Source organism: Athene noctua, chromosome 31 (assembly GCF_965140245.1).
Source record: "Athene noctua chromosome 31, bAthNoc1.hap1.1, whole genome shotgun sequence".
Lineage (NCBI taxonomy): Eukaryota > Metazoa > Chordata > Aves > Strigiformes > Strigidae > Athene > Athene noctua.
This window is the reverse complement of record NC_134067.1, coordinates 1,573,107-1,597,380: the sequence shown is the minus strand read 5'-3', so window position 1 is coordinate 1,597,380 and position 24,274 is coordinate 1,573,107. Positions and strand designations below refer to the sequence as shown.

The 24,274-nt window shown below is 60.7% G+C and overlaps 2 protein-coding genes across 7 annotated transcripts; one reads left to right on the top strand and one right to left on the bottom strand.

Moving 5' to 3' along the window:
- Nucleotides 1-1,547: 1,547 nt before the first annotated feature.
- On the bottom strand, nucleotides 1,548-19,234 carry SLC44A2 (solute carrier family 44 member 2 (CTL2 blood group)). 4 transcript variants are annotated; one of them, XM_074929808.1, is made up of 22 exons: nucleotides 19,134-19,234; nucleotides 15,259-15,307; nucleotides 15,101-15,174; nucleotides 14,821-14,905; nucleotides 14,458-14,542; nucleotides 14,202-14,324; nucleotides 14,058-14,118; nucleotides 13,716-13,839; nucleotides 13,110-13,193; nucleotides 12,638-12,750; nucleotides 12,297-12,428; nucleotides 11,746-11,845; nucleotides 11,520-11,612; nucleotides 11,171-11,255; nucleotides 10,591-10,853; nucleotides 10,424-10,518; nucleotides 9,821-9,924; nucleotides 9,369-9,442; nucleotides 9,110-9,180; nucleotides 8,067-8,155; nucleotides 7,601-7,685; nucleotides 1,548-7,127 (listed from the first exon to the last, which is right to left on the bottom strand). In XM_074929808.1, exons 1-22 carry the CDS (start codon nucleotides 19,177-19,179, stop codon nucleotides 7,006-7,008), a joined length of 2,157 nt encoding a protein of 718 aa, XP_074785909.1. In that variant the 5' UTR covers nucleotides 19,180-19,234; the 3' UTR covers nucleotides 1,548-7,005. The 4 variants fall into 4 exon arrangements, with proteins under 4 accessions (XP_074785909.1, XP_074785912.1, XP_074785913.1 ...); XM_074929811.1 differs by having other exon boundaries at nucleotides 1,548-4,660; XM_074929812.1 differs by lacking the exon at nucleotides 19,134-19,234 and adding an exon at nucleotides 17,438-18,007 and having other exon boundaries at nucleotides 1,548-4,660.
- Nucleotides 19,235-20,462: 1,228 nt separating this feature from the next.
- On the top strand, nucleotides 20,463-24,247 carry AP1M2 (adaptor related protein complex 1 subunit mu 2). 3 transcript variants are annotated; one of them, XM_074929814.1, is made up of 13 exons: nucleotides 20,463-20,578; nucleotides 20,797-20,953; nucleotides 21,049-21,116; nucleotides 21,213-21,343; nucleotides 21,428-21,575; nucleotides 21,677-21,709; nucleotides 22,174-22,300; nucleotides 22,386-22,528; nucleotides 22,607-22,678; nucleotides 22,756-22,914; nucleotides 23,021-23,146; nucleotides 23,955-24,030; nucleotides 24,137-24,247. In XM_074929814.1, the coding sequence occupies exons 1-13, from the start codon at nucleotides 20,537-20,539 to the stop codon at nucleotides 24,157-24,159; spliced, it is 1,305 nt and encodes a 434-aa protein (XP_074785915.1). In that variant the 5' UTR covers nucleotides 20,463-20,536; the 3' UTR covers nucleotides 24,160-24,247. The 3 variants fall into 3 exon arrangements, with proteins under 3 accessions (XP_074785915.1, XP_074785916.1, XP_074785914.1); XM_074929815.1 differs by lacking the exon at nucleotides 21,677-21,709; XM_074929813.1 differs by lacking the exon at nucleotides 21,677-21,709 and having other exon boundaries at nucleotides 21,428-21,580; nucleotides 22,179-22,300.
- Nucleotides 24,248-24,274: the final 27 nt, after the last annotated feature.

Sequence of the window (24,274 nt, the reverse complement as noted above, 5' to 3'; positions counted from 1 at the left end):
GGGCTGGGAGTCACGTGGGCAGCGGCGGTGGGAGCCAATGGGGGAGGGAGGGGGGGTGGGCGGGGCTGCGCAGGCGCGGGGAGGGGGGCGGGGTTTGAGGGGACACACCCACCAACACCCCACCCCCCCCACATACACACCGGGAGCGGGGCGGGGCCGGGGCCACCGGGACGGGGGGAGCGCTGGCCGTGGGGCGGGCACCGGAGGGGACCAGTGGCCTGTGGGAGCTGGTGGCCCAAGGGGACCAGTGGCCTGAAGAGACCAATGGCCTGTGGGGGCTGGTGGCCTGACGGGACCAGTGGCCCAAGGGGGCCAGTGTCCTGTGGGGACCAGTGGCCTGAGGGGATCAGTGGCCTGAGGGGGCTGGTGGTCCGAGGGGACCAGTGGCCTGAGAGGGCCAGTGGCTTGTGAGAGCTGGTGGCCCGAGGGGACCAGTGGCCTGAAGAGACCAGTGGCCTGTGGGGTTGGTGCCTGAGGAGGCTGATGGCCTGAGGAGAGCAGCCTAAAGGGACCTGTGGCCCGTGGGGGCTGGTGGCCTGAGGGAACTGCTGGCCTCAGGGGGTCAGGAATCTGAGGGGACCAGCTTGAGGGGGCTGATGGGACCAGTGGCCTGTGGGGTCTGGTGGCCTCTGGGGACCTGTGGCCCAGGGAAATCAGGGACCTGAGGGGACCAGCAGGTCTGAAGGGACCATCAGCCTGTGGGGGCTGGTGGCCTGAGGGGACCAGTGGCCCCTGGGGGTCAGGGATCTGAGGGAAACATGGGCCTGCCCCCCCAAAGAGGGGCTCCCCGCCACGCTGGCCCACAGCCCTGGGGCCACCAAGAGCTGGGTTTGGCTACGAGCCACGGGCGGGCCCTGTCACCTTCCACAGAGCCGGTGCCTGCGCCGTGGTGGCAGAGGGGGCACCTGCCCTGTGGGCTCATTAGGGGCTAACGAGGCCAAAACCTCGTCACGGCCTAACGAACACGGTGTCGAGCTCCCAGAGCTGCGGGTGCAGGATGAGCCCGTGGGCCCGGCGGCAGGTCCCGCTCCCGCGGTAACGTCGCAGCAGGACGATCTCAAAGATGAAATCTGCTTTTGTCGAACTTGAACTTAAATTTAAGTGTCCAAACGGATCTTTACTCCTTAAAAAAAAAATAATAAAAAGCTCTGACAGTTCTGCTGGGGCTCGCTGCGTTCTGTGGGTTAAGGAGTGTTTGAGAAAACCTTGCATTTAGTTAAAAAAAAAAAAAACAAATCAGCCAAGTTCTGAAAATGGGAAGCGAAGCGTTAAGCTGTCAGGGCCCGCTTTTGGGGCGAAAGCCAGCGGTATCGGTCACACGTGTCGCCACGCTCTGCTCATTCCTCACCGGGCAGAAAAACGCCGCGGAGCCGAGCAGAAACCGCGACGAAGAGGAAGGAACGGGCGCGGGCGCACCGGCAGCTCCTGGTCGTCCCCTCCACCCCCAAACCCTCCCCGAAGGGCCGCAGGGAATTCGGTGGAGGCTTTGCCGTGACCTTACGGGAGCCCCGGGGGGTCAGAAGGAAGCGGGCGGCGGAAGCGAGCTCCAAACAGGCACTTTTATTTGTGGCTGCGACGCCGACATCGCCGGGACCGTCGTCACACACGAGGTGGGGAACGCGCGTCCTCGCGAGGAGCCCCGGTGCATAAGAGGAGTCGTTAATGCCGCAGAAATACAGTAAAAAAGGACATTTTTTTTTTAATATATATATATAGAACATCAGCCCTGCAGTTTTCAGCTTTTTTTTTTTTTTTTTAGGTTTTTTTTTTTACTTGCCTCAAAGAGTAAACCATGAACACCTTTAGCGATACCTATGAGAAAAAGCAGGTTCCCATCTTTTCAATTTTCCTGATTTGGGGAACAATTTGGAGCATGCGTGGTTTATAGGGACAAAAGTTGCATCTCAATACAGAAAAGTGCAGTTATTCCCGAAGACGGACAAATTAATGCCTCCAGAGACCCAGCTTTACACAGGAGACGTGCTCCGAGCGCGCGGATCGCTCCACGCTCACAGAAAGAAACAACCCAAGTCAGAGAGCAAAGCCTTCCCGGACACTAAAATCCTGCCGGACAGCTCTGATTTTTTTCCCCAAACCCCTGAATTTACTGGAAGATTTGCCTCTCTGCTTTCCGCCGCATTCAGGTGATTTTCAGCTTTGAAAAACCGGCTGCTGCTTCGGCTTGTTGCAAATGGGAATCCCTAATTCTGCTCCTCAAACACCGCGTTTGCAGAAGGCGGCAGAGCCAGCCCCGTGGCCCCGAGAACGCGTTTTGCTAAATTTATCCTCTCTTTCAACATTTGCACCGTCCAGACCCACAAATCTCTACTGTACATCGGCTCTTTATGCAAATAAATGGAGCTACTGCTGGCCCTCTGCTCTTTCAGACAGCGTTTCCGCAACCCGAGTGTCGTGACGTGAAAAGAGAACAGCTGAAGTCGAGGAGTGTGAGTAAACTTACCCTCCGCACAAAAATTTCAAACGGGGAATAAAACACCTCAAAACCTACACAAGGATGGGAGAGGAAAATACGAAAATCATTCAGAACCGGCACCTACGAGAAAATATTTTTTCCGCAGCCTGATGCTTACCCCCTATCCCAAACTGGGAGGATTCTCTTCTTTTTAGCTTTACCTTCACCTTCATTTTTAAGCTTTACCTTTTCATTTTACCTCTGCCCCCACCCCGCCGAGCGCTGGATCGGCTCCACCGAGTCGCGAGGAAAAAGGTGCTTTTGGGAAACGATGGTGTTTGGTTCCAGCACGCGGAGATCTGCACCCGCTGGCGGCTCAGGGAGGGGGCAGTTTCATCGTTAAGCACACCGTCAGGTAGATATTTCAAAATCTGTCATAAAAATGGTGCTGGGAGAGATCGAAATAACGGCTACAGAACTGAAATAGCCGGTAAAAGCAAAATATACAACCCACCCCCCCCTCCCCAAACCGTTTAATAACTCAGATAGAAAACGTTCCTCGTATCTTACAAAAATACTACAAGGATCTAAAGATTATTAAGAAATATGTAGAAGATTACTAAGAAATACGTATAAAAGAAGCAAAATATATCCTTCAGCACAAATTAAACGAGGGTAAGCAAACACCTGCGATAAAAGAGGGTTTGTGTGTCGAAGGCCGGGAGGTGCGTGGGACCCCCCGAGCCTCCACCTGCCGCTGCGCCCCCCCCCCATGCTTTGGGAGCTGTTAAATCGTCCACCAAAGCCTCAGTGCGTTTATTTATAAACAAAACCACAAAAAAAAAGTCCAATTTGTGGTGGTGACTATGCCCGGGCGAGCCTCCTGGTGCTCAAAGGACACTTCAGCAGCTGTGCCCCTCAGAGGAGGTGTTTGAATTTCGTTAAATTTCAAGTTTTCCTGTTGGCGTTTTAGTGCTATTTAACCCCCTTTCATCCATTTTTCAAAAATCTCCCCTTTTTCCTCCTGCCAGAGCTGCCAACTTCTCATCAGAAACAGCAGCCAGCTACAAGGCCAGGCGCCGCTGCCGCGGCATCTAAAGGACGTAAGGCAACCTGTTGTTTGTCATTTGGTTTGCTTAAAATTACTTAATATTAACCTAAAAAATAAAAGCAGATAGATACGTTACTCCTTCACCGTGCCCGCGGGTGAGCTCTTCCTAAATTCGTCACACAGGCCAAGCATTTTGTTCGACAGTCGGGGAAAGCTTTGCAGGATTTTTTTTTTTTTTTTTTTTTTTTTTAAAATAGCACAGGATTTTTTTTTGGGGGGAGGAATCAGAAGCAGCCGGTCCTGGGAAATTGAAATAACTGTACAGAGCATCCATCCCGGGCTCAGCGTGACACCCCAAGGCCCAAGTCCTGCTTGTTAGCCCCCCATTTCCCTCCACCGTCACCCTTTGCAGGCAGCTACAAGAACACTAACTGGCACATTCCTAAAAGAATTAATTGTCTAATTAATGCTCAGCACAACCCCCAAGCAGGGCCCTAAGGTGTCTCCAAAGGGCAGCAAGAGCAGCAAGGTGATTTCAGCTCTCTGGGTGAGAATCAACAACTGCAATAAAATATTTAGGGCGGGGGGCTGCAAATAAAAACCAAGTCGAGGAGCTGCTTAAACCCACCCGCTCATTTGCCATCATTTTTACCGGGATAAAATCAAATCGCTAAATCCAATTAAGCTCATTTTGGGGTCAGTTGACACTCTGGAAGACAGAACTTTGCCCTGTGTCAGAGATATTTCCCCACTGCTTTTCTCAGCACCCGCCCTGGCAGGATTTGGCCGGGAATTGCCAAATTTGAGGTGGCCGGGGAGCAGCGGGTCCGTTGGCTGCGAGCTCTGCGGAGGCAGACGGGCCGGAGCGCTCTTCGTTTAGCAACCCCGAGGATTTCAGGTTGTATCATTAACAATAACCCGTTCCTCTCGTTAGCAAACCCCCTTTCTGCTGCTCGCCCGCTGCGGGGGGTAAAGGAGACGGCGGTTCAAGGTTCCTTAACGAGATTTCCACTCGCTGGGGGTTATCCTGCAGCTCCGCTCCCGGAGCGGGACCGGGAAGAGGCGGCGCGGGAAGGACGAGGGCAGGTTCTAGGCGTCTGGCTGACCTTTGTTCGTCTTCTTCAGGAGCTTTTTCAGGTCGGGCGACATAAAATAAGGCTTTTCGGCCGAACCGTCGTTACGCTCCAGATCTTCCACTGCAAAGAGAAACACCCCCCCGGCCCCGCGCAGCAGTGGGGGGGGGGTCAGACACAGAAGTTGGCGTGGCAGGAGCCAGGGCAGATGCAGCAAGAGGCCTGAAGGCAGAGAGGTGCCCAAGGAGCAGCCCCGCTCGCCTAATAATTATCTTTGAGAGGAAAAAAAAAAAAGTCTTTCGGGGTTTTTTTCGCCCTGCGTCCCAGCTAAACGCCCTCAGTCGCACCTCTCCCATTTTACAGGGAGCCCCACACTCTGGAACCAGGCTGCTATTATTTAGAATAACGCAGAGGTTTGGGTGTTTGGTTTTTGTTTTTTTTTTTTTTTTTTTTTTTTCCGGGTGGCAGCGGGAAAGTTTTAACAGCACCGTAGGAAATGAGGTTTTCTCAGCACGCTGCTCGAGCCGTGCCAGCCGGGGGGGCGGTCGCCCTCCTCCCCGGGGAGCTCCCTGCTCTTTGTGCGCCTGAAAGGGCCGGTGACGCCAGCGCGGAGCAATTTCGCTCGGTATTCGCTTGGCGCTGCTGCTCTACCGGGAGCGCGACGCCCTTGTCGACGCGCCGCACATACATAATCGCTAGGTGTATTCCCAGCCCCGAACACGCCGCTCGGCCTCTCTCGCCGTTCAAAGCAAGGCAGCTGCGCCAACAAGAAGTGGTAGGGGAAAAAAAAAATAATCATAGCCACCCAAAAAAAAAAAAACCACGCAAAAAAACCACCCCAAAACCAAACAAACCCCACAAAGCACCAGCCTGAGAGAAGAGTAAAAGCGCCCCGGGGTATTTTTAGAGGGATTTCAGTATTTCTGTGATGAAAACATGAGCATTAACACTACGGCTTTGTCCTAAGAGGCCACGACTCAAAAGACGAGGCGCTCTGTCTGCGGGAGGATTTGTAATAGGAGATCTGGCTGCCGCTACCCGGGCTGCGTGCCACCAGAATGGCTTTTTTTTTTTTTTAAATTTTGATCATTTCTGGACTATCAAGAGGAGAAAATAAGGCGAGGAGCCAGCCTGCTCTTGGCTGCCATTTCTTTCAGGGCTGTAACCCTCAGCAGCTGCCTCCCAGTCAAACTCAGCATTTTTGGGTCTGATTTCTCCGGCCGCAGAGATGCCGCGATACGTCCCCGGTGTGACGCCTGCCCGCACCTCGTGCTATTTCCCCGGAGCCTTCCGGCCCTTCGGGGACACTCACGCCGCTCCTCCGGCCACCGCCTTCCCTTGACGAACCCGCGACAATTCCGAGTCACCAGAGCCAGCTCAGGGATTCACCTTCCACCCAGGCTCCGTCCTCCTCCCCGCAGCCAGCCCAGCCCGCAGGTCTGCCGGCCCTCAGCAAGCGTCTCCACCTACGCTCTGCGTCAGCGTGGAAATCCTTACAGCCCTCCAGCTCCTCCACCCCGTAGGAGCCCGGACCAGGCTGAAGCCAAACCATCAACTCAACCACCTCGAGGAGCGGGGAGAAGCAGAACCCAACAGGCAGCTCCCAGGAGGAGCCGCCACCTCCCTGCAGCTGTTAAACCTCTGTGCAACCAGCAAGAGAAACCATTTTAAACGCGGGATTCTGCGAGTAAAACCCCTCGGAGTTTTAACGGCTTCCAACCGGCGACAGCCCTTTGCGGCTTCCCTAAACCGACGGCGCGAGGAAACGGGAGTTTTTGGCTACGAAAAGGGCGAGCTCTGTTTGGTGACAAAGGCCCTGCTGATGCAACAGACTTAAAAGCAAAAGATCTGCAATCTCACCAAGAAACCTGTTTAAGGGCGCCAACCTGGTTTTGCATAGAGAGTGGGCGAGGAAAGCTGCTCTTTGCTGGGGGCAGAACAAAGAGAGAAGAGGGGAGAGACCAGTTTTCAGGCTGTCGAACCCACTCAGCCCGTCCCACAAACCACCGTCCTGCTGCAGCAGCTGCCTCCCGCCAGCAGAGCAGCGGCTCTCCCGTCCTCCTCTTCCTCCTCCTCCTCCTCCTCGCAGCTGGCGGCTGGGAACAAAGAGCCCTGCTTCGACGCGACAACACAAGGACCTCGCGGCACCCGCGCGCGTCCAGGCAGTTCCCAGCCCCTCGGCTCCGGGTGCTGCCGGGACACGTGGGACCCCAGATTAATTCTAGGTGACACGCTGGGTTCTTTCTCTTGATACAAGGATATTCATTATTGGGCGGGAAAGTAGATTGGATACAGCGTCGGGCACTGAGGAATGGGCACCCCCTCTACCCTCGAGGCTTTGGAGGACCATCCAGGGGGAAGATTTGGCTGCCAGCCGTGGGCTTAGGAGAACGCTGCTTGGGTTGGGGGGCCGAGAGCGCCCTGTGGCCCCCCTGGGCGGGCACGCAGCCTTCCTCCCGGGGCCAGCCCTAGCCTTGGCTATCGGTGCTTTTGGAAGGCTCTAGGTTCCCCTTCAGCAGGATCTCACTCAGCTCAGGGGACATGTAGTAAGGCCTCTCGGGGGATCCATCGTTCCTCTCCAGATCTTCACCTTTTCACAACCCCGGGAAGAAGCGGCCGTGATGGGGAAGAGTGGAAAGTAGCAGAAGAGCCGGGAAGAGGCAGGGCAGAGGTGAAGGATGGAGAACATGGGAAGAGAGACACGAGAGGGGAACAAAACAAGAAAAAAAAAGAGAAAAAAAAAAAAAAAAAAGGGAAAATTGCAGTTAGTTGCAGTTAGGCTCCACCAAGACCAAAGCACCAAAACCAGAGAGACCAGGAGAGACCACAGGAGGCCCACGGACAGGCTGTGGGGTTCTGCTGGTGGCAGGCAGGGAAAAGCAGGTGAGAACGCAGGTGGGAGCTGGTAAAGGAAAAAGTGGGAGAAAACTACACAGAAAGGCTGCGGGAATTTGGAGTTGTCCAAATCTAGACAACTCTGGGGCTCAGCCTCAAAGGGAGGGAGACTTTGCTACCACAAGCTCCTGCCCAGCAGGAGACGGACCGTCCGAGGCAGATACTTACAGAAGCAGAGGAAAAGAGTGTCCACGCACATGCCGTAGACGCTGAAGAACCCGTGGGCGATGAGGTAGGAGCCCACGATCACCGTCTGAAAGAGAAACCGTGAGGTCATGCCGCCACCCGGCATCTCGCCGAGAGCGCCAAGCCCCCATCCCTCGGCCAGGAGAAGGAAACCTCCGGAATCCCGAATGCCCCAGGGAAAGAGGAGGAGAAGCAAACAGGGCAGGACTGTTCAGACCAGGACAAAAGGCCTCAGCAATGATGGTGGACAGAGGCCAATGTGGGCAGCACGGGAAGGGCGAGACGCCTCTTCCCGACTGGCTGAAATAAAGGGCTTATTTCGATGGGGACGGAGAAAACACCTTCAACAAAGAAGGTCCTTCAGAAGCAGCGAGCAGAGGGGTGGTTTTTAAGAAAGAATCTCTTTCCCCTGCTTCTAAATTCACCAAAAGACGTGAGAGCGGCTCACCAGAATAGGGACCCAGTAGTAGTTCAGGGGTGGTGCAGTGTCTTGGACCAGCTTGATCCGCTGGGTGAAGAAAAAGAAGGCAAGGATTCCTGGAAAAGCAGATGATGGAGATCACTGTAGGATGTCGGGTGGAATCACAGAACCCCAGAATCATTCAGGATGGAAAAGCCCCTCGGGATCATCGAGTCCAACCCTCAGCCCGACTCTACAAAGTTCTCCCCCACCCCACATCCCCCACAGCTCATCCCAACGGCCCTTAAACCCCCCAGGGATGGGGACTCCCCCCTCCCTGGGCAGCCTGTTCCACTCTCTGACCACTCTTGCTGGGAAACATTTTCTCCTCCTGCCCAGCCTGACCCTCCCCTGGGGCAGTTTCCAGCCGTTCCCTCTTGTCCTGTCCCTGATCCCCTGGGAGCAGAGCCCAGCCCCAGCCTCTCTGCAATGTCCTGTCAGGAGCTGCAGAGAGGGATGAGGGCTCCCCTCAGCCTCCTCCTCCTCACACCGAACACTCCCAGCTCCTTCCCTGGCTCCTCACAGGATTGATTCTCCAGCCCCTCCCCAGCCTCGCTGCCCTCCTCTGCCCTCGCTCCAGCCCCTCGAGATCTCTCTGGGATTGAGGAGCCCAAACCTGGACCCAACCCTCCAGCTGTGGCCTCACCAGTGCCGAGCACAGGGGGACTGTCACCTCCCTGCTCCTGCTGGCCACACTACTGCTGATACAAGCCAGGGTGCCGTTGGCTTTCTTGGCCACCCGGGCACACTGCCAGCTCATGGTCAGCTGCTTGTCAGTGAGAACACCCAGATCCTTCTCTCCCAGACAGCTCCAGCCACCCCTCCCCGAGCCTGTAGCCATGCAGGGCATTGTTGTGGCCCACAGAAGAAAGGCAGCAAATCGGTGCGGGGAGAGGAGATGCAAAATGGGATAGCAAGGAACGGTTTCACGGGCAGGGGGAAGAGAGCAGAGGTTTTGGGAAGGAGTAACCAGATGCAAGAGCTTAGAGCAGCCATACGCCCCAAGGAGAAACCCAGTCCTCGACACTTACCGACACTCCCGACGATGAGGAGTTTACCGAGGAAGAACAGGAAATCCGTGACTTTATCTAAAACAGCCACCCTGGAGATGAGAGAGAGACATAACCACCTGCATCTGCTCCTCACGCTGAACTCGTAAGGAAGCACGGGAGGAGGCGGCCCACGTGGTGCAAACATGGCATAAACCCCCGTGAAAGCCTGAAAATGAGGACTTGGAAATAACCAAGTGTGCTGTGGAGAGCAGAGCCCGCGCGCCCGCCGGTGCCTCACCTGATGATGTTCCTCATCAGCAGGAAGAACGCGTTCCTGGCCGAGGTGCAGAAGTTGGTGCCGTAGATGGCGATCTAGAGGGGGTTCCGGAAAAAAAAAAAGGGGTAGAGGAGAGAAAAACGGAGCTGAATTCACCGCTAAGAGGACAGTGCAGTTAATCCCATCATTGAGTAGAACTCAGATAATTCCACCCGCGGAGCACTTCTTCAGCCACTGATGGGTCAGGCAGACACCAGGAGCTGAAACTCCCCCCCTGCGGTGTGTCTGAGAAGGTCCCTCCTGACACGGCTGAGGTCAAGGCCTTCCAGCAAAACGGCTGGGAAACGCTGAAAAGCTTCGTTTTCCCCCGACGCGGGGAGACACGGTTCTCACCAACCACCCAAAGAAATCTCCAAGAGCACTGAGCCCCCCCCTGCCTCCACGGTCGGGCATTAGCACTGGGAGATGCTCACCATGATGTACGCGTTTCTGTTGAGGAATTTGATGAATTTTTCCAGGCACCAGAAGCAGCACTTCAGGCAGCTCAGGAGGAACTTGGCAAACTTATTATCTGCAGCTGGAGGAAGGCCAGGGGAGAGGGTGAGCAGCCAAAGAGAGACACGCCTGCTCATAGAGAAGCAAGTTCAAGGTCCCCAATGAGACATCCCGCTGCCCCGTCACAGCCTCCCCCACCACGGGCTGTTTTCAGCCTCCTGGGAGGCCAATACGGCTGCCAACGGCGGGATGAGCCTCACACACTCCTCCCACGCCTCGACTCGCTGTTTACATCTCACGATCGATAGAGTCCTACGGGCAGAAGCAGCCGGCCCTGGCGCCCGCACAGGCACCCAGCACTGGGTGACTGAGCCTGGCAGCTGCGGGGCATACCTGGGCCCCCACCCTGTGAAACCTCTCCTGGAGTAACAAACAACTACAGGATTCTAAAAGGAAAATCTCAATTCTCTACCGAAACGCTGAGATTATTCCCCTGGGCGTTATCCAGGAGCGCTGGCACGAAGGAACACAGAAGAAGCCAACCCCGCTCGTCTACTCATTTACCATTCCAGCCTCGTTACCTTTTAACCTGTGGTCCAGGTACTCCAGAGTGACCCTGATGACTTGGACGATGGCCAGGATCAGGGAGCCGAAGGCGAGCGAGCCAGTGTGGTACCTGGGAAAAATCACTCTGCTTAGAAAGGGACAACCTCAAGAAGCTCACGAGTCCCCCTCGAGAGGGCCGTACCGGAGCGCGCGGCCGAAGGCGGAGAAGAGGGGGAAGGCGGGCATGTCGTCCGGTTTCTTGAAGGCCCAGTAGTACGAAGCGAAGGCCCCCGCCAGCGTCACCTGGCCCAGCGCGATCACGAAGTTGGCGAGCCAGAAGAACATGAAGACGTTGAAGAACTGGAGGACGATGAGGTACTTGTGGTACGCCGTTTCGCCCCCGTAGAACGCGAAGAGGCACTGGGCGTCGGGGCACAGCTTGGTGACGTTGCTCGTGTTGAAGGTCTGGAGAGGACAGCAGATGCTCACACGGCAGCCACGGGGTGGACCGACAGCGTCTTTTGGTCAACCCAAAGCAATCTCAACTTTCCGAAGACGTTTTCCTGCTTAATTTTTTGGCAGCATTTGCTCAGGCAGCTTTGCGCGCGCAACGGCTTGAAGAAAAAAATAACAACGTGACGTAAACAAGTTCAGGAGAGGCGGAATTTCATGGGGAAGAGTTTGCAGGCTCCAATAGCCACCAGAATGTTTTTCATGTCACAAACAATCTTATCTCTGACAGATTAAGCACAGCTTTTGTACAAGTTTCCCAACATCCTCACCTCCGGTTTGCAGGTCTGCCCAGAAAACTGGCACGCGGTCTCGTTAAACACCTTGTAGATCGCCTCGTTGGAGGTGGAGAGGAAACTGCGGCGCAGCGTTAAGGAGATGCCGTTCTGCAACCCCCAAACCCGACTCCTAACATGGTTTGGCCCTCACCAGCCTCCTGGATTTCATTTTTCAACATTACGGTTAAGTTAAGAGGCTCAAGCTGGCAGTTTTGCCAGCGGATGTGTCCCTAATCCTGTGAGGCATTCAGTGCCCTGGAAAACCTCTGATTTCTGAGCAGCTTCCTTCACGGGCCGCAGAGGCGCAGGAAAGAGGAAGAGGAAGGGGAAGAGCAAAGGATACACGGCAGTGCTGGCCCAGTAGGCGATGCAGAGGCAGAGCAGGAAGAAGGTGCACAAGGGGAAGAGCAGTGACATCATGATGTGGCCAATAGCCCTGCCAAGAGGGTTGGAAACCGGTTAAAATCCTGGCAGTGACCAGAGGACCCGAGCGGCCGGAGCCCGACCGGCCCCGTGTCCTCCCACCACGATGGGCGACAACGACCACCCCTGCCTGGGGCCACCCGGACCTGCTGGCCTCCTTGATGAGCGCGATGGCGATGAGGATCCTCTTGCGGAGGAAGATGAGGAGCAGGATGATCACCACCTCCACGATGCACAGGATGATCACTGCGATCAGAAGGGGAGTCCCCAGGTAAGCGCGAGGCCACGGATGGTGCCCGGTGACTACTTTTGCCTTCCCGGGCAAATCCCTCCGGGCACCAAATGCTCCTCGGGGTCCGTGGGAGAGCAGCACCTAGCACCCGTCCCGTGGCTGGTCATCCCGGCCATAAGCCCAGGCCCGTGGCAAGGTGGCAACAAGCAAAGCAAAGGAGGAGGAGACTCAGCATCACCAACCACAGCCACCACGTGGCAACGAGCCAAACCCTCTCCCCACCATCCCCAGCGGTCACAAACCTACACCGGGATCCCCAGAAACCCCCAACAGGAGCCTCCGAGCTCTGAGGGCCACGAAGAGACTGAGAAGACCCCAAAGATCCGTGTTTTTCCCTCCAAGGGAGCGGGGCTGGGGTGCATCCACCGGGTCCCATCCTGCATCCAGAGGAGGACGGAGACTTACTGAACGCCAGCCACGTCTGCCGCAGGTGGAGGTAGACACGTAGGTCAGTCTGGAATCCCAGGTCCTTCAGGGAGACATCAGAACCCACTTCTCCTTTTAGTTTTGCGTATTCCAGGTAGCAGTGGAAGATTCCTGAGGTGAAAAGCGGAAAACTGTCACATTTGCGCTGAAAAATGGAGACTGAGACGCCAGCAGGCTCTGCTCAACCCCACCGATGCTGACATTTGGGTAGAAGACACCTGGAAGGACGTTGCATATAGATTTTCTTCATGCAAATCCCACTTAAAACAGGGAAAGAAAAATGGGGAAAGCCGAGGAGAAGCTCCTGACCACTCGCTCACCGTAGCCCAGCACCAGAATCACCATCACGATCATCACCCAGACCATGATCCCGGCCAGGAAGCGGAGCAGGACGATGAAGATGAGGCTGGCCACCATGGCGATAACGAGGCCTCTGCGGGAGGAAGGCAGCAACGTGTCAAAAACCAGGCACTGCCACCCCCTCCCCAGCGCTCCCCTCCGCTGGTCGGCTCGTCCTCTCGCCTTTCTCAAGCTTTAATAACGGGGCGGCCTTAAAAAAAATGGGAATTATTGATGGTGGCGAGGATGGAGCATGAGCAGGATCGGAGTAAAGAAGCTCCAGAACACACTCCGCCATCTCTCATTTTGAATGGGAAGGATGCAAAGGTCAGGGTGGGGGGGAAGGAAAAAAAAAAAATAATAAAAAGTTGGGAATTCCTGAGCTCTGCCTCACGTTTGATCGTGGCACCGAGCCCAGGGCTGGCCGTAACGCGGAGCTCAGCCCCTGCTCACATTATTATCCAGTACCAGGAAACCGTGTAATCTTCAAAGATCTTCATGGCCAGTTGCCTGGTTTCCAGGACCACGTTTGCTTTTCTGGAATACAAAAATAAAACCCAAATGAAGCGGAGGAGCATCAGGCCTGGGCTCAGCCCCAGCGAGGCTTGTGCCCGTGCTCACTGCCTGTCCCCACGCTGCCTCAATAGCCCCTTGTCCTCCCCCGCCGGTCGCCCCCTCTGCCAGACTCCCAGAAAACAAAGACAATCCCACACGACAGCGGCTGATTTCCTGGCACCCTTTTCCTTCAGGCTGACCCCACTGCTGACCCCTTTCAACCACGGGATGCGGGTTTTGGCGCAGGATTTCTTGTGAACACGAGCAGGGCTCTGCGCCGGGGCTTTTGAGGCTCTTCCACGATATAAATCCGTAAAGGAACGCGGTGCAGAAGTGCCGGCAGATAAAACCTTTCGTTTCTCTTCTGGGTGAAGCCATAATGACGAAGCAGCTCGTTAAGAGGCTCCCCCGGGGCCAGTGGCGGCCCCACCACGCTGCCGTTATCACCGGCACCGCCCCGGCAAAGACGAAGCCACCGGTGAACCGAAGGCGGCGGGGACTCACTTGGCCCCTTCCAGCAGCTCGGTGACGTTCCTCCGGCGCCCGCGGCCGTCGTCGTAGGTGGTCTCGTTGCCGACCATGATGACGCCCTTCTTAGCCCGGATGGCCGGGAAGCATCGCCGCGCCACTGCGCGAGAGGAGAGGGAGACTCAGCGCCGGCAACCACAGCCACCTCGGGGGCAACGAGCCAAACCCCCGCCCCGTGCTCACAAACCTACACCAGGATCCCCAGAAACCCCCAACAGGAGCCTCCGACCCCCCAAAAAACCCCAACAGGCAGCTTGCAAAGCGAGCAGGCTCGTTAATCAGCTCATCACAGCTCGTTAGATCCCCCCCAGGACCTACGTGGGGTGCTGGGGATGATCATGGCTGGGCACTCCTTGTCCTTCAGCACCTCGATGGGAGCCTGGATGGGGACAGAGCTGGATGTGAACGCTTTGGGCAGGAATTAAGCACCAGGGAAATGCCGCCACGCTCCCCACGACCCACCTTCTGCGGGTTTTTGAACTCGGGGACGCAGAACTGCCGGTAATACTCCAGCTCGCTGGGCGTGCGGGAGCTGTAAGCACCCAGGTACGTCAGGTACCGGTCTGGGCATTTGCTGACGCAGATCTAGGTTGGGAGAAGAGGACACAGAGAGTTGGGGGGAGGTTTGCGTGTGAAGGCACGAGCCCCCTCCGCGGGGACGCCGCAAACTGGAGATTTGCCGAGGGGAAGCCGAGCGTCGCGGAGCCGGGATCGGTACCTGCGTGGTCGGGCACTGGAACTCCAGCAGCACCAGCGGGCTGGCGCACTTCACGATGTCAAAGTAAAAGAGGAAAGGTTTCTTCCTGCAAAGCAAAGCAGGCAAAAAAATTTTTAAAAATATACAGTTTAGGGGAACCGCCTGCCCTGGGAGAAGCGATGGGAAGCACCCGCATCCCTGCGCCTGCTTGGGAAGGCCCCCCAAAACCCCCAAGCCCCCCCAAACCAGGAGCTGCAAGGTGCTACGATGCTTTTCCGTGGGCAGGGCAAGCGGAGCCATGGGGGCGCGGGGGCACCCCGAGGTTTACGATCTCCGTGGCAAAACCGGGGCGCGACGGCCGTGAGCACCAGGCCCGACACCTACTCGTTGGGGGTTCCCTGCTGCCCGCAGAACTGCCCGCGGCTGTCGGTCGGGTAGATCACCTTCCGGGGGTCCCCGTGGGTCCAGGCTGCGTGGGGGGAGGCAGAACAACGTGCTGTCGTTACCCCCACACCCCCTCATCCCTTTATTCCCCCCCCAGGAGGACGTGACGCCCCTCGGCGTGGGGTTTGGGGGTTTCGCCGGCGCAGTGGCCACGAGCGGAGCTTTGCCCGTCTCTGAAAACTTGCAAAGCAGCACAGCTCCCCCCCTCCCCGGTACGTACCCACGACGCCCACCACCACGTAGCCCACGATGGCGAGGACCAGCAGGACGCAGCAGATAATGTCCGTGCAGCCCCTGCCAGCGGGAAGAGCAGCGTCGGCGTGGCGGCACGGACCGCGGCACCGCCACAACCGGCGCCTCCCGCCACACTCCTCTTACCTGTCATAGATGGGTCCTTTGAAAGTCGGGTCATATTTCTGCGGCGTCCCTGTGGAGACGAAGGAGGAATGGGAAAAATCATGTTTGGGATGGGAGGAAGGGGCTCCTCATCCTCCTCGCCCCGCCACACACGAAAAAAGAGGAGCCGGGGGAGCGCAACGCTTCAACCAAAAGCCTCGTGCTGAGCAGAATCGGGAGGAAAATCATCTCCAGATTCCTTTTCCCTCCTCCGCGGCTCTGCTTTCCAGGCGTGGAAACAATTATTCCCGTGGAAAACCCGTTTCCACGCGATTCTCTCAAAAAAAACCGTTTCCCTGCATCTGCCCCAGATACGTGAAATCCCTCGGAAGCACCCGAGAGCCACCGAGGCAGAGCGGGGCTGGGAGCAGCGATGCTTGGGGGGGCGGGGGGGCGCCCCAAGGGGTTTTGGGGTCCCGCAGAGCCCCGACACTGCGGTTCGCTGGAGGGACCCCGCCGCGGCCCCACGGCGCCGCCGGGCGCCTGCTCAGCCCCTTCGGCACGAACCCGAACCCGCTTCCCCTCTTTATTTTTAGGGTGGGAATTCAGCCAGCGCAGCCGTGGGAACAGCCTGGGGCCACGGCTGCTTGGGGGGGGGGCCTTTTGGGGGGCTCGGAGCACCCACGGCAGGGACAGGGCGACTTTGGGGGGGCTTGGGGGGGGGGCTCAGAGCAGCCCCATGGGACACGGCTGCTTTGGGGGGGGCTCAGAGCAGCCCCATGGGACATGGCTGGTTTTGGGGGGGTTTGGGGGGGGCTCAGAGCAGCCCCATGGGACATGGCTGTTTTTGGGGGGGGTTGGGGGGGGCTCAGAGCAGCCCCATGGGACACGGCTGCTTTGGGGGGGGGCTCAGAGCAGCCCCATGGGACACGGCTGGTTTTGGGGGGGTTTGGGGGGGGCTCAGAGCAGCCCCATGGGACATGGCTGTTTTTGGGGGGGGTTGGGGGGGTTTCAGAGCAGCCCCATGGGACACGGCTGCTTTGGGGGGGGGCTCAGAGCAGCCCCATGGGACACGGCTGGTTTTGGGGGGGTTTGGGGGGGGCTCAGAGCAGCCCCATGGGACACGGCTGGTTTTGGGGGGGTTTGGGGGGGGCTCAGAGCAGCCCCATGGGACACGGCTGGTTTTGGGGGGGTTTGGGGGGGGCTCAGAGCAGCCCCATGGGACACGGCTGGTTTTGGGGGGGTTTGGGGGGGTTTCAGAGCAGCCCCATGGGACACGGCTGCGTTTGGGGGGGTTTCAGAGCAGCCCCATGGGACACGGCTGCTTTAGGGGGGGATTTGGGGGGGAGTCGGAACACCCCATAGCAGGAACATGTGCTTCAGGATATTTTGGGGGGCCCCGGAAGCTCTTTCTCCGCCCCCCCCCCCCCCAAATCTCCTCGGAGCAGCTGGGCCCCACCCCAGCCCCCACTCAGCCCTTTCCAAAAACCCCAAAACGCCGGCACAGGGGGGCTCATCGCTGCGGGGGGGCGAGGGGAACACGACAGCGAGGAAGAAGCGAACCCCAGGGACCCAAAGGCCCCCCCCAGCCGCGGCGGTGACGGCGGCACCGGCCACAGCGACAAACTGCCACCGCGGGAACCTGTTTGGCCCCGTCGTTAAACATTAACCGCGGCGCCAGTGACGCCGTCGTGCTGGTTATGCCGGAGGAGGGCGGCCCCCCCGCGCAGTGACCCCCCCCCAGCACTGTGACCCCGTGGCAACCGTGACCCCCCGGCACTGAGACCTCCCAGCACTGTCACCCGCCCCCCCGGCACCACGACCCCGTGGCAAGTGTGACCCCCAGGCACCGAGACCCCCCAGCACCGAGACCCTCCCAACTCTGTGACCCCCCCGGCACCAAGACTTCCCCCCCCCCACGGCACTGTGCCCCCCCCTCCAGCCCTGGGAAAAGCAACACAGCGAAATCGCAGCTGCTTTTGCTTTTGCTTCAGTTTCGCCTTCCCCCTCCCTTTCTCCCCCATTTTGGGTTGGTTTTTCTTTTTTTTTCTCCTTTATCCACATCCACCAAACTACCTCCGTGCCGGTGCGGTGAGCGGCTGCTGACGGGGGCCCCCCCGACCCCCAACCGTGCTGCCAAACCCCACAGTGTGTCACCACCCCCCTGCAGCCCCCCCCAGCCCGGGACCCCCGCCGCCGCCACCGGGTGCCGAAGCCTTACCGTGCTTGCCGTAATAACTCTCCCCTTGGCCCCTCATGCCGGCGAGCGCTCGCGCCGTGGCCCGTGGCAGCCCCTACACGGTGGCCCTGGCCCGTCCGCGCCGCCCTGGGCGTGCCGGCACCCGCCTCCGGTTAAACACACCAAAAAACCACCCTCCGGTGCGCAAACATGGCTTTAAAGGCGCAGCTGCTTCGCCGCGACCCCCTCGGCGCCCGCTCGCTTTTCCGGCCTTGCCAAACGCCGGCTGCCGCCGCACCGGGTTTCCCGCAAACCAACCACCCCCCTCAGGCCCGGTGAGCGACGCCGTGGCACGGCGAGCACCGGCACCGGGAGGTGGCCTGGGCCTGGCAACCCCCAGCATGGCGTAAAAACCGGGGCCGGCAGGCGGGAAGGTGCCGGATTCAACCGGTAACGGGCACGAGGTTGGTGACACCGGTGTCAATGACCGGCACTCCCGGCGACGCCGAGCTCCCCGTCCCCACCCCTCGGGGTTATATTTAGGTGATAAATAAATAACCCGGCGGCGGCGGCGGGTCGGGGTCAGGAATAGCACCCAGCAGCACCCAGCAGCACCCAGCGCCCTGCGGCGCGAGGGGTCGCGGCCGGGCGGCACCGCGGCGTCGCCGCCAGCGCTCATAGGCTGCCGGTGATGTCAGGGCAGCCGGGATTTACACCCGCTGGAACAAAAGCTGAGGCTGGGGGGAGGCTGGGCGGACCCCACCCCCCCCCCGGCCTGGTAAAACCGGAGCAGATGCCCCCCCCCTTCTTTCCCACATTTTGGGGCTCCCTGGGATCTCCTGCACCCCCCTGCCCCGGCATGGAGATGGGAAGGGTCCGGTACCGGCACCTGCCAACGGGAGGGGAAGCTGAGGGAGGCCCCGAGACCCCCCCCACCCCGGTGCTGCCCCCCACCCCACCCCAGCACAGCCCCCCCACCTCCGCCCCGGCACAAGCAAAGCCCCTGCCCCTGCGGGAAGGGGGGTGCTGGGACCCCCAGGCAGGGCACTGCTTAGGGTTGGGGGGGTCCCCAAAACCAGGGGTGCCCAAACATGGGTGTCCTCAAACCCTGGGGGTGCTCAAACAGGGGTGTTCTCAAAGCTGGGGGGTCCCCAAGGCTGACAGTGCCAAAACTGGGGAGTCCCCAAACCTTGGGGTCCCCAAACCCAAAACTCTGGGGGTGCCCAAAATCTAGGAAACCCCAAATTCAGGGTCCCCAAACCTGGGGTCCCCAAACCCCGGGGGTCGCCCCAGCCCTGGGGGTCCCCAAAGCCTGGGGGTTCCTAAACCTGGGGAGTCCCCAAGCCTGGCAGCTCTCAAGTCCGGGGGTCCCCAAAACTATGGGTCCCCAAAACCCTGGGAGTGCCCCAAATCTGGGAGCCTTCAAATCTTGAGTTCCCAAACCCTGGGGGTCCCCAAATCCGGGGGTTCCCAAACCCCTTGGGGTCCCCAAGCCTGGCAGTTCTCAACCCGGGGATCCCCAAAAACTATGGGTCCGCCCCAAACCCTGGGGGTCCCCAAAGCCGGGGGGTCCCAAGCCCGGGGGGTCCCCCAACACCCCTGGGACCCCCGGGAGACCCCGGGCAGGCTGAGGGGGGTGGGGTGGGGGGGTGCGGGGACCCCCAGAGGGTCCGGCCTCGGGGTTGGGGAGTCGGGGGGAGCCCCGGGGAGGGGGGGGGGGGGTGCCCGGCGCCGGTACCGTAAGCGCCGTCCGGGTCCCTCCTGCCCGCGGCTCGGTCCTCCATGGCGGGGCGGAGGCTCCGGGATGCTCCGGGCCGCTCCGGTTGCCCCCCCCGGGGCGCGGCGCCTGCGGCTGCGGGAGGGGGCGGCTCCGCGGCCCCGGTCACCGGCCCGGCCCCGGGGGTGGGCCCCGCCGCTCCGCCCCGCCCCCCCGGCCCCCGGGCTCCGCGGGGCTGGGGGTGCACGGAGCCCCTCAGTATTGGGGGATCGGGGGGACGCGGGGTTCAGGGACCCCCCCAGGGTGCGATGAGGGATCTGGGTGCTGCAGGGACCCCCCCAGGGTGGGGTGGAGAGGCTGGGGGGGCAGGGACCCCCCCGATATTGGGGGATCGGGGGGACTGGGGGGCTCAGGGACCCCCCCATGGTGCAATGAGGGATCTGGGGTGCTGTGGAGACACCTCCGGGGGTGGGGTGAAGGGTCTGGGGGCTCAAAGACCCCCCAATGTCGGGATGAGGAACCTGGGTGCTGCAGGGACCCCCCCAGGGTGGGGTGGAGGGGCTGGGGGTGCAAGGACCCCCCCAGTACTGGGGAATCCGGGGGGCTGGGGGTGCACGGACCTCCCCAGGGTGCAATGAGGGAACTGGGTGCTGCAGGGACCCCCCAGGGTGGGATAAAGGGTCTGGGGGTGCAGGGAACCCCCAGGGTGGGGGATCTGGGTGGTCTGAGGGTGCAGGGACCCCCCCCAGGGTGTGATGAAGGATCTGGGGTGCTGCAGGAACCACCCAGGGTGGGGTGGAGGGTCAGGAGGTGCAAGGACCTCCCCAGGGTGGGGGATACAGGGGTCAGGGTGCCGGAGGGACCCCCAGTATTGGGGGATTTGGGGATGCAGGGACCCTCCCGGAGGGGGATCGGGGGGGCTGGGGGTGCAGGGAACCCCGGAGTAGGGTGAGGGATTTGGGTGCTGCAGGGCCCCCCAGTGTTGGGAAATCCGGGGGTCAGGGTGCCTCAGGGACCCCCCAGGATGGGATGAGAGACCCCCAAGGGTGCACCAACACCCCCTAGGTTGGGGTGGGGACCCCAGGCTGCTGCAGGGCCCCCCCAGGCTGAGTTGGGGGACGCAGGGTGCTGCACAGCCCCCCCCCTCCCAGCCCAAGCTGGGGGTCCCCTGGGGGGGGGGGTGTCGGGGGGGGGGGGGGGGAGTGGTCTCAACCCACATCCCCCTACGAGACCACCTGGCTGCGCTAGAGGTGGCTGATGCCCCCCCATGGGGTGGCCAAACCTGGGGGGGTGTCCCCCCCCACCCCCGTGGGTGTCTGTGGGGCTGGGCCGTCCCCTTTAAGGGCCCCACACGCCCGTGGGCGCAGCCGCTCACCTGGCGCAGGTGACGGTGACGGTGACGTGGTGGCTGCCGGGGCCCCGCCATGGCCGCCTCCGCCCTCTTCATCCTGGACCTCAAGGGGAAGGTGAGCCCCCCCTCCCCAAAAAACAACCCCTCTACACCCCCCAAACCCCCCGGGGGGGGCCAGGTGTCAGGGGTGGGAGGCACCTCTGGCCTTGAAGGTCAGCCAAGGTCAGTGCCGGAGCCTGGCGGTGACCCCGGTGACCCCGGGGATGGGGTGAGCAGTTTGGGGGGGCCCACTTCTAACACATGCCACCCCCCCCCCCCATCACCACCCCCCAGCCGCTGATCAGCCGCAACTACAAAGGGGATGTGGGGCTGGGGGAGATCGAGCACTTCATGGGGCTGGTGCTGCAGCGGGAGGAGGAGGGGGCCCTCACCCCCCTCCTGACCCACGGCAAGGTCCACTTCCTCTGGATCAAACACGCCAACCTCTACCGTATCCTTCCACCGAGCCCCCTCCCCAACCCCCAGGAGCGGGGGGACTCCCCCCCCCACCAGTGCTCTCCCTTTCCTTAACCCCCCCCCCGCCAGTGGTGGCCACCACCAAGAAGAACGGCAACGCTTCCTTGGTCTACTCCTTCCTCTACAAGGTGGTGGAGGTGAGCTGGGGGGACCTGTGGGGAACAGGACCCTTATTTTGGGGAGCTCCTTTCCTCAGGGGGGTGATGGATGTGCCCGGTGACGCCCCCCCCCAGGTTTTCTGTGAGTATTTCAAGGAGCTGGAGGAGGAGAGCATCCGCGACAACTTCGTCATCGTCTACGAGCTCCTGGACGAGCTGATGGACTTCGGCTTCCCGCAGACCACGGACAGCAAGATCCTGCAGGAGTGAGCGGGGCTGAGGGGGGGCGGGGGAGCACACTGGGACCCCCCCACACCCCCCTCACCCACTTCTGCACCCCTCCACTGCAGGTACATCACGCAGGAGGGCAACAAGCTGGAGACGGGCAAGTCCCGCGTCCCCACCACGGTGACCAACGCCGTGTCCTGGCGCTCCGAGGGCATCAAGTACAAGAAGAACGAGGTCTTCATCGACGTCATCGAGTCGGTGAACCTGCTGGTGAGGTGGGGAGGGGGGGCTGCAAATGGAGACGGGGGGCTGCAAACCACGAGGGGGGTGCTGCAAATCATGAGGGGGATGTGGGGGTCCTGCTGTGGCAGGGGCTGCTGCTGGGGGTGGGGTGGGGGAATGGGGCTGGGGCTGGTGGTGGGGATGAGGATGAGGATGGGGCTGGTGATGGGGATGAGGATGAGGATGGTGACAGTGGGGCTGGGGCTGGTGATAGGGATGAGGATGAGGATGGGGCTGGTGGTAGGGATGAGGATGAGGATGGTGAGAGAGGGGCTGGGGATGAGGCTGGGGCTGGGGCTGGTGATGATGGTGCTGGGGATGGGGCTGGTAATGGGGGTGAAGATGAGGATGGTGACAATGGGGCTGATGATGGGGCTGGTGATGGGGATGAAGATGAGGATGGTGATGGGGCTGGTGATGAAGACACTGATGAGGATGGTGACGTTGATGGCGATGAGGATGTTGAGGTTGACGGGGCTGGTGATGGGGACGGTGACAAGGATGGGGATGAGGACGGTGGCGGGGCTGGTGATAAGGCTGAGGATGAGGATGGTGCCGGTGATGAAGCCGGTGCCGGCGCCCGCAGGTGAGCGCCAACGGCAGCGTGCTGCTGAGCGAGGTGGTGGGCACCATCAAGCTGAAGGTTTTCCTCTCGGGGATGCCCGAGCTGCGCCTGGGCCTCAACGACCGCGTCCTCTTCGAGCTGACGGGACGTGAGTGAGGCCAATGGGGGGGGCGGGGCTTGGGGACAGCCCTGACACAGGGGGGTGACGTGTCCCCATCCCCTCACCCCCCCAGGAGGCAAGAACAAGTCGGTGGAGCTGGAGGACGTGAAGTTCCACCAGTGCGTCCGACTGTCCCGCTTCGACAACGACCGCACCATCTCCTTCATCCCCCCCGACGGGGACTTCGAGCTCATGTCCTACCGCCTCAACACCCAGGTGGGGGCTGGGGCCCCCCCTCTCCAGCGAGGGACATGGGGGGCCATGGGGGTGACCCCTTTTTCCCCCACACCTCAGGTGAAGCCGCTCATCTGGATCGAGTCGGTCATCGAGAAGTTCTCCCACAGCCGCGTGGAGATCATGGTCAAGGTGAGACACCGGGGAGGTCACTGCCCCACGGGGCACCCCCAGCCGCCCCTCACCCCACGCCTGTGTCCCCCCCCAAGGCCAAGGGCCAGTTCAAGAAGCAGTCGGTGGCCAACGGGGTGGAGATCGCGGTGCCAGTGCCCAGCGACGCCGACTCCCCCAAGTTCAAGACCAGCGCAGGCTCTGCCAGGTACCTCCCGGAGAGGAACCTCGTCATCTGGACCATCAAATCCTTCCCGGTGAGGTCGCCCACTCCCCATCCCCGAGGCCGGGGTCCCCTCCTGGGGGGTTCCCCGAGCCGGTGCCCCCCCCAGCACCATCCCCAGCCGTGCGGGTGCCGCGCAGGGGGGGAAGGAGCAGCTGATGCGCGCCCACTTCGGGCTGCCCAGCGTGGAGAAGGAGGAAGAGGAGGGACGGCCGCCCATCTCCGTCCGCTTCGAGATCCCCTACTTCACTGTCTCGGGCATCCAGGTGCCACCTGGGGAGGGGGACGTGGCCCCAGGGAGGTCCCCAGGGTGGTGGTCTCGTGTCTTTGGGGGACAGGGTGAAGAGGACGTGCTGGGGACAAGGCCTGTGGGGTGCCCAGGGAGGGGGGTGCCTTGTGTTTTGGGGACAGGGTGATGGGGACACATCGGGGACATGGCTCAGGGAGTCCCCACGGAGGTGGCCCCATGTCTTTTGGTGACAGGGTGAATGGGACATGCTGGGGACAAGGCCTGTGGGGTCCCCAGAGTGATGGCCCTGTGTCTTTGGGGGACAGATTGGAGGGGATGTGCTGGGGACGTGGCCCAGGGGGTCCCCAAGGAGGTGGCCCCATGTGGGGACAGGGTGGTGAGGATGTGACCCATGAGGTCCCCAGGGAGGTGGCCCCGTGTCTTTGGGGGACAGGGTGGAGGGGACGTGCTGGGGACAAGGCCCGTGGGGTCCCCAGGGTGGTGGCCCCTTGTGTTTCAGGGATGGGGGCAGTGGAGATGTGGCCTGGGGGGGGCCCTGGGGAGGGGGTCCCATGTGTTTTGGGGACAGGGTGGAGGGGATGTGGCCCGTGGGGGTCCCCGGGTTGCCCCATGCATTGGGGGCCAGGGTGGAGGGGATGGGGCCGGGGACATACTGGGGATGTGACCCCTGCTGTCCACACAGGGGTGGCCTGGGGGGGGGGCAGCGTCCCCTCTGCAGCGGGGGGGGAGATGGAGGGTGTCAGAGTGCCCCGGGGGGTGTCGGGGAGCCCCAGGGGGTGTCGGGGTGCCCCGGGGGGGGCTCCATCTCCACCTGCCCCCTCCAGGTGCGGTACATGAAGATCATCGAGAAGAGCGGGTACCAGGCGCTGCCCTGGGTGCGCTACATCACCCAGAGTGGGGGTGAGTCCGGGACCCCCCCGGGACCCCCCCGGAACCCCCTGAGACACTCCAGAACACCAGCTTGGGGATGCCACCCCCCCCTCACCCCCCCATTTTCCTTTTGCAGACTACCAGCTCCGCACCAGCTAGGGGGGCTCCCCGCACCCCCCGGAAGCCCCCGGACACCCCCCTGCGCCCCCCCCTTCCTCTGTCTCTATAAAGATGGAGCCGAGACCACCGACCCCATGGATCTTTTTGGGGGACA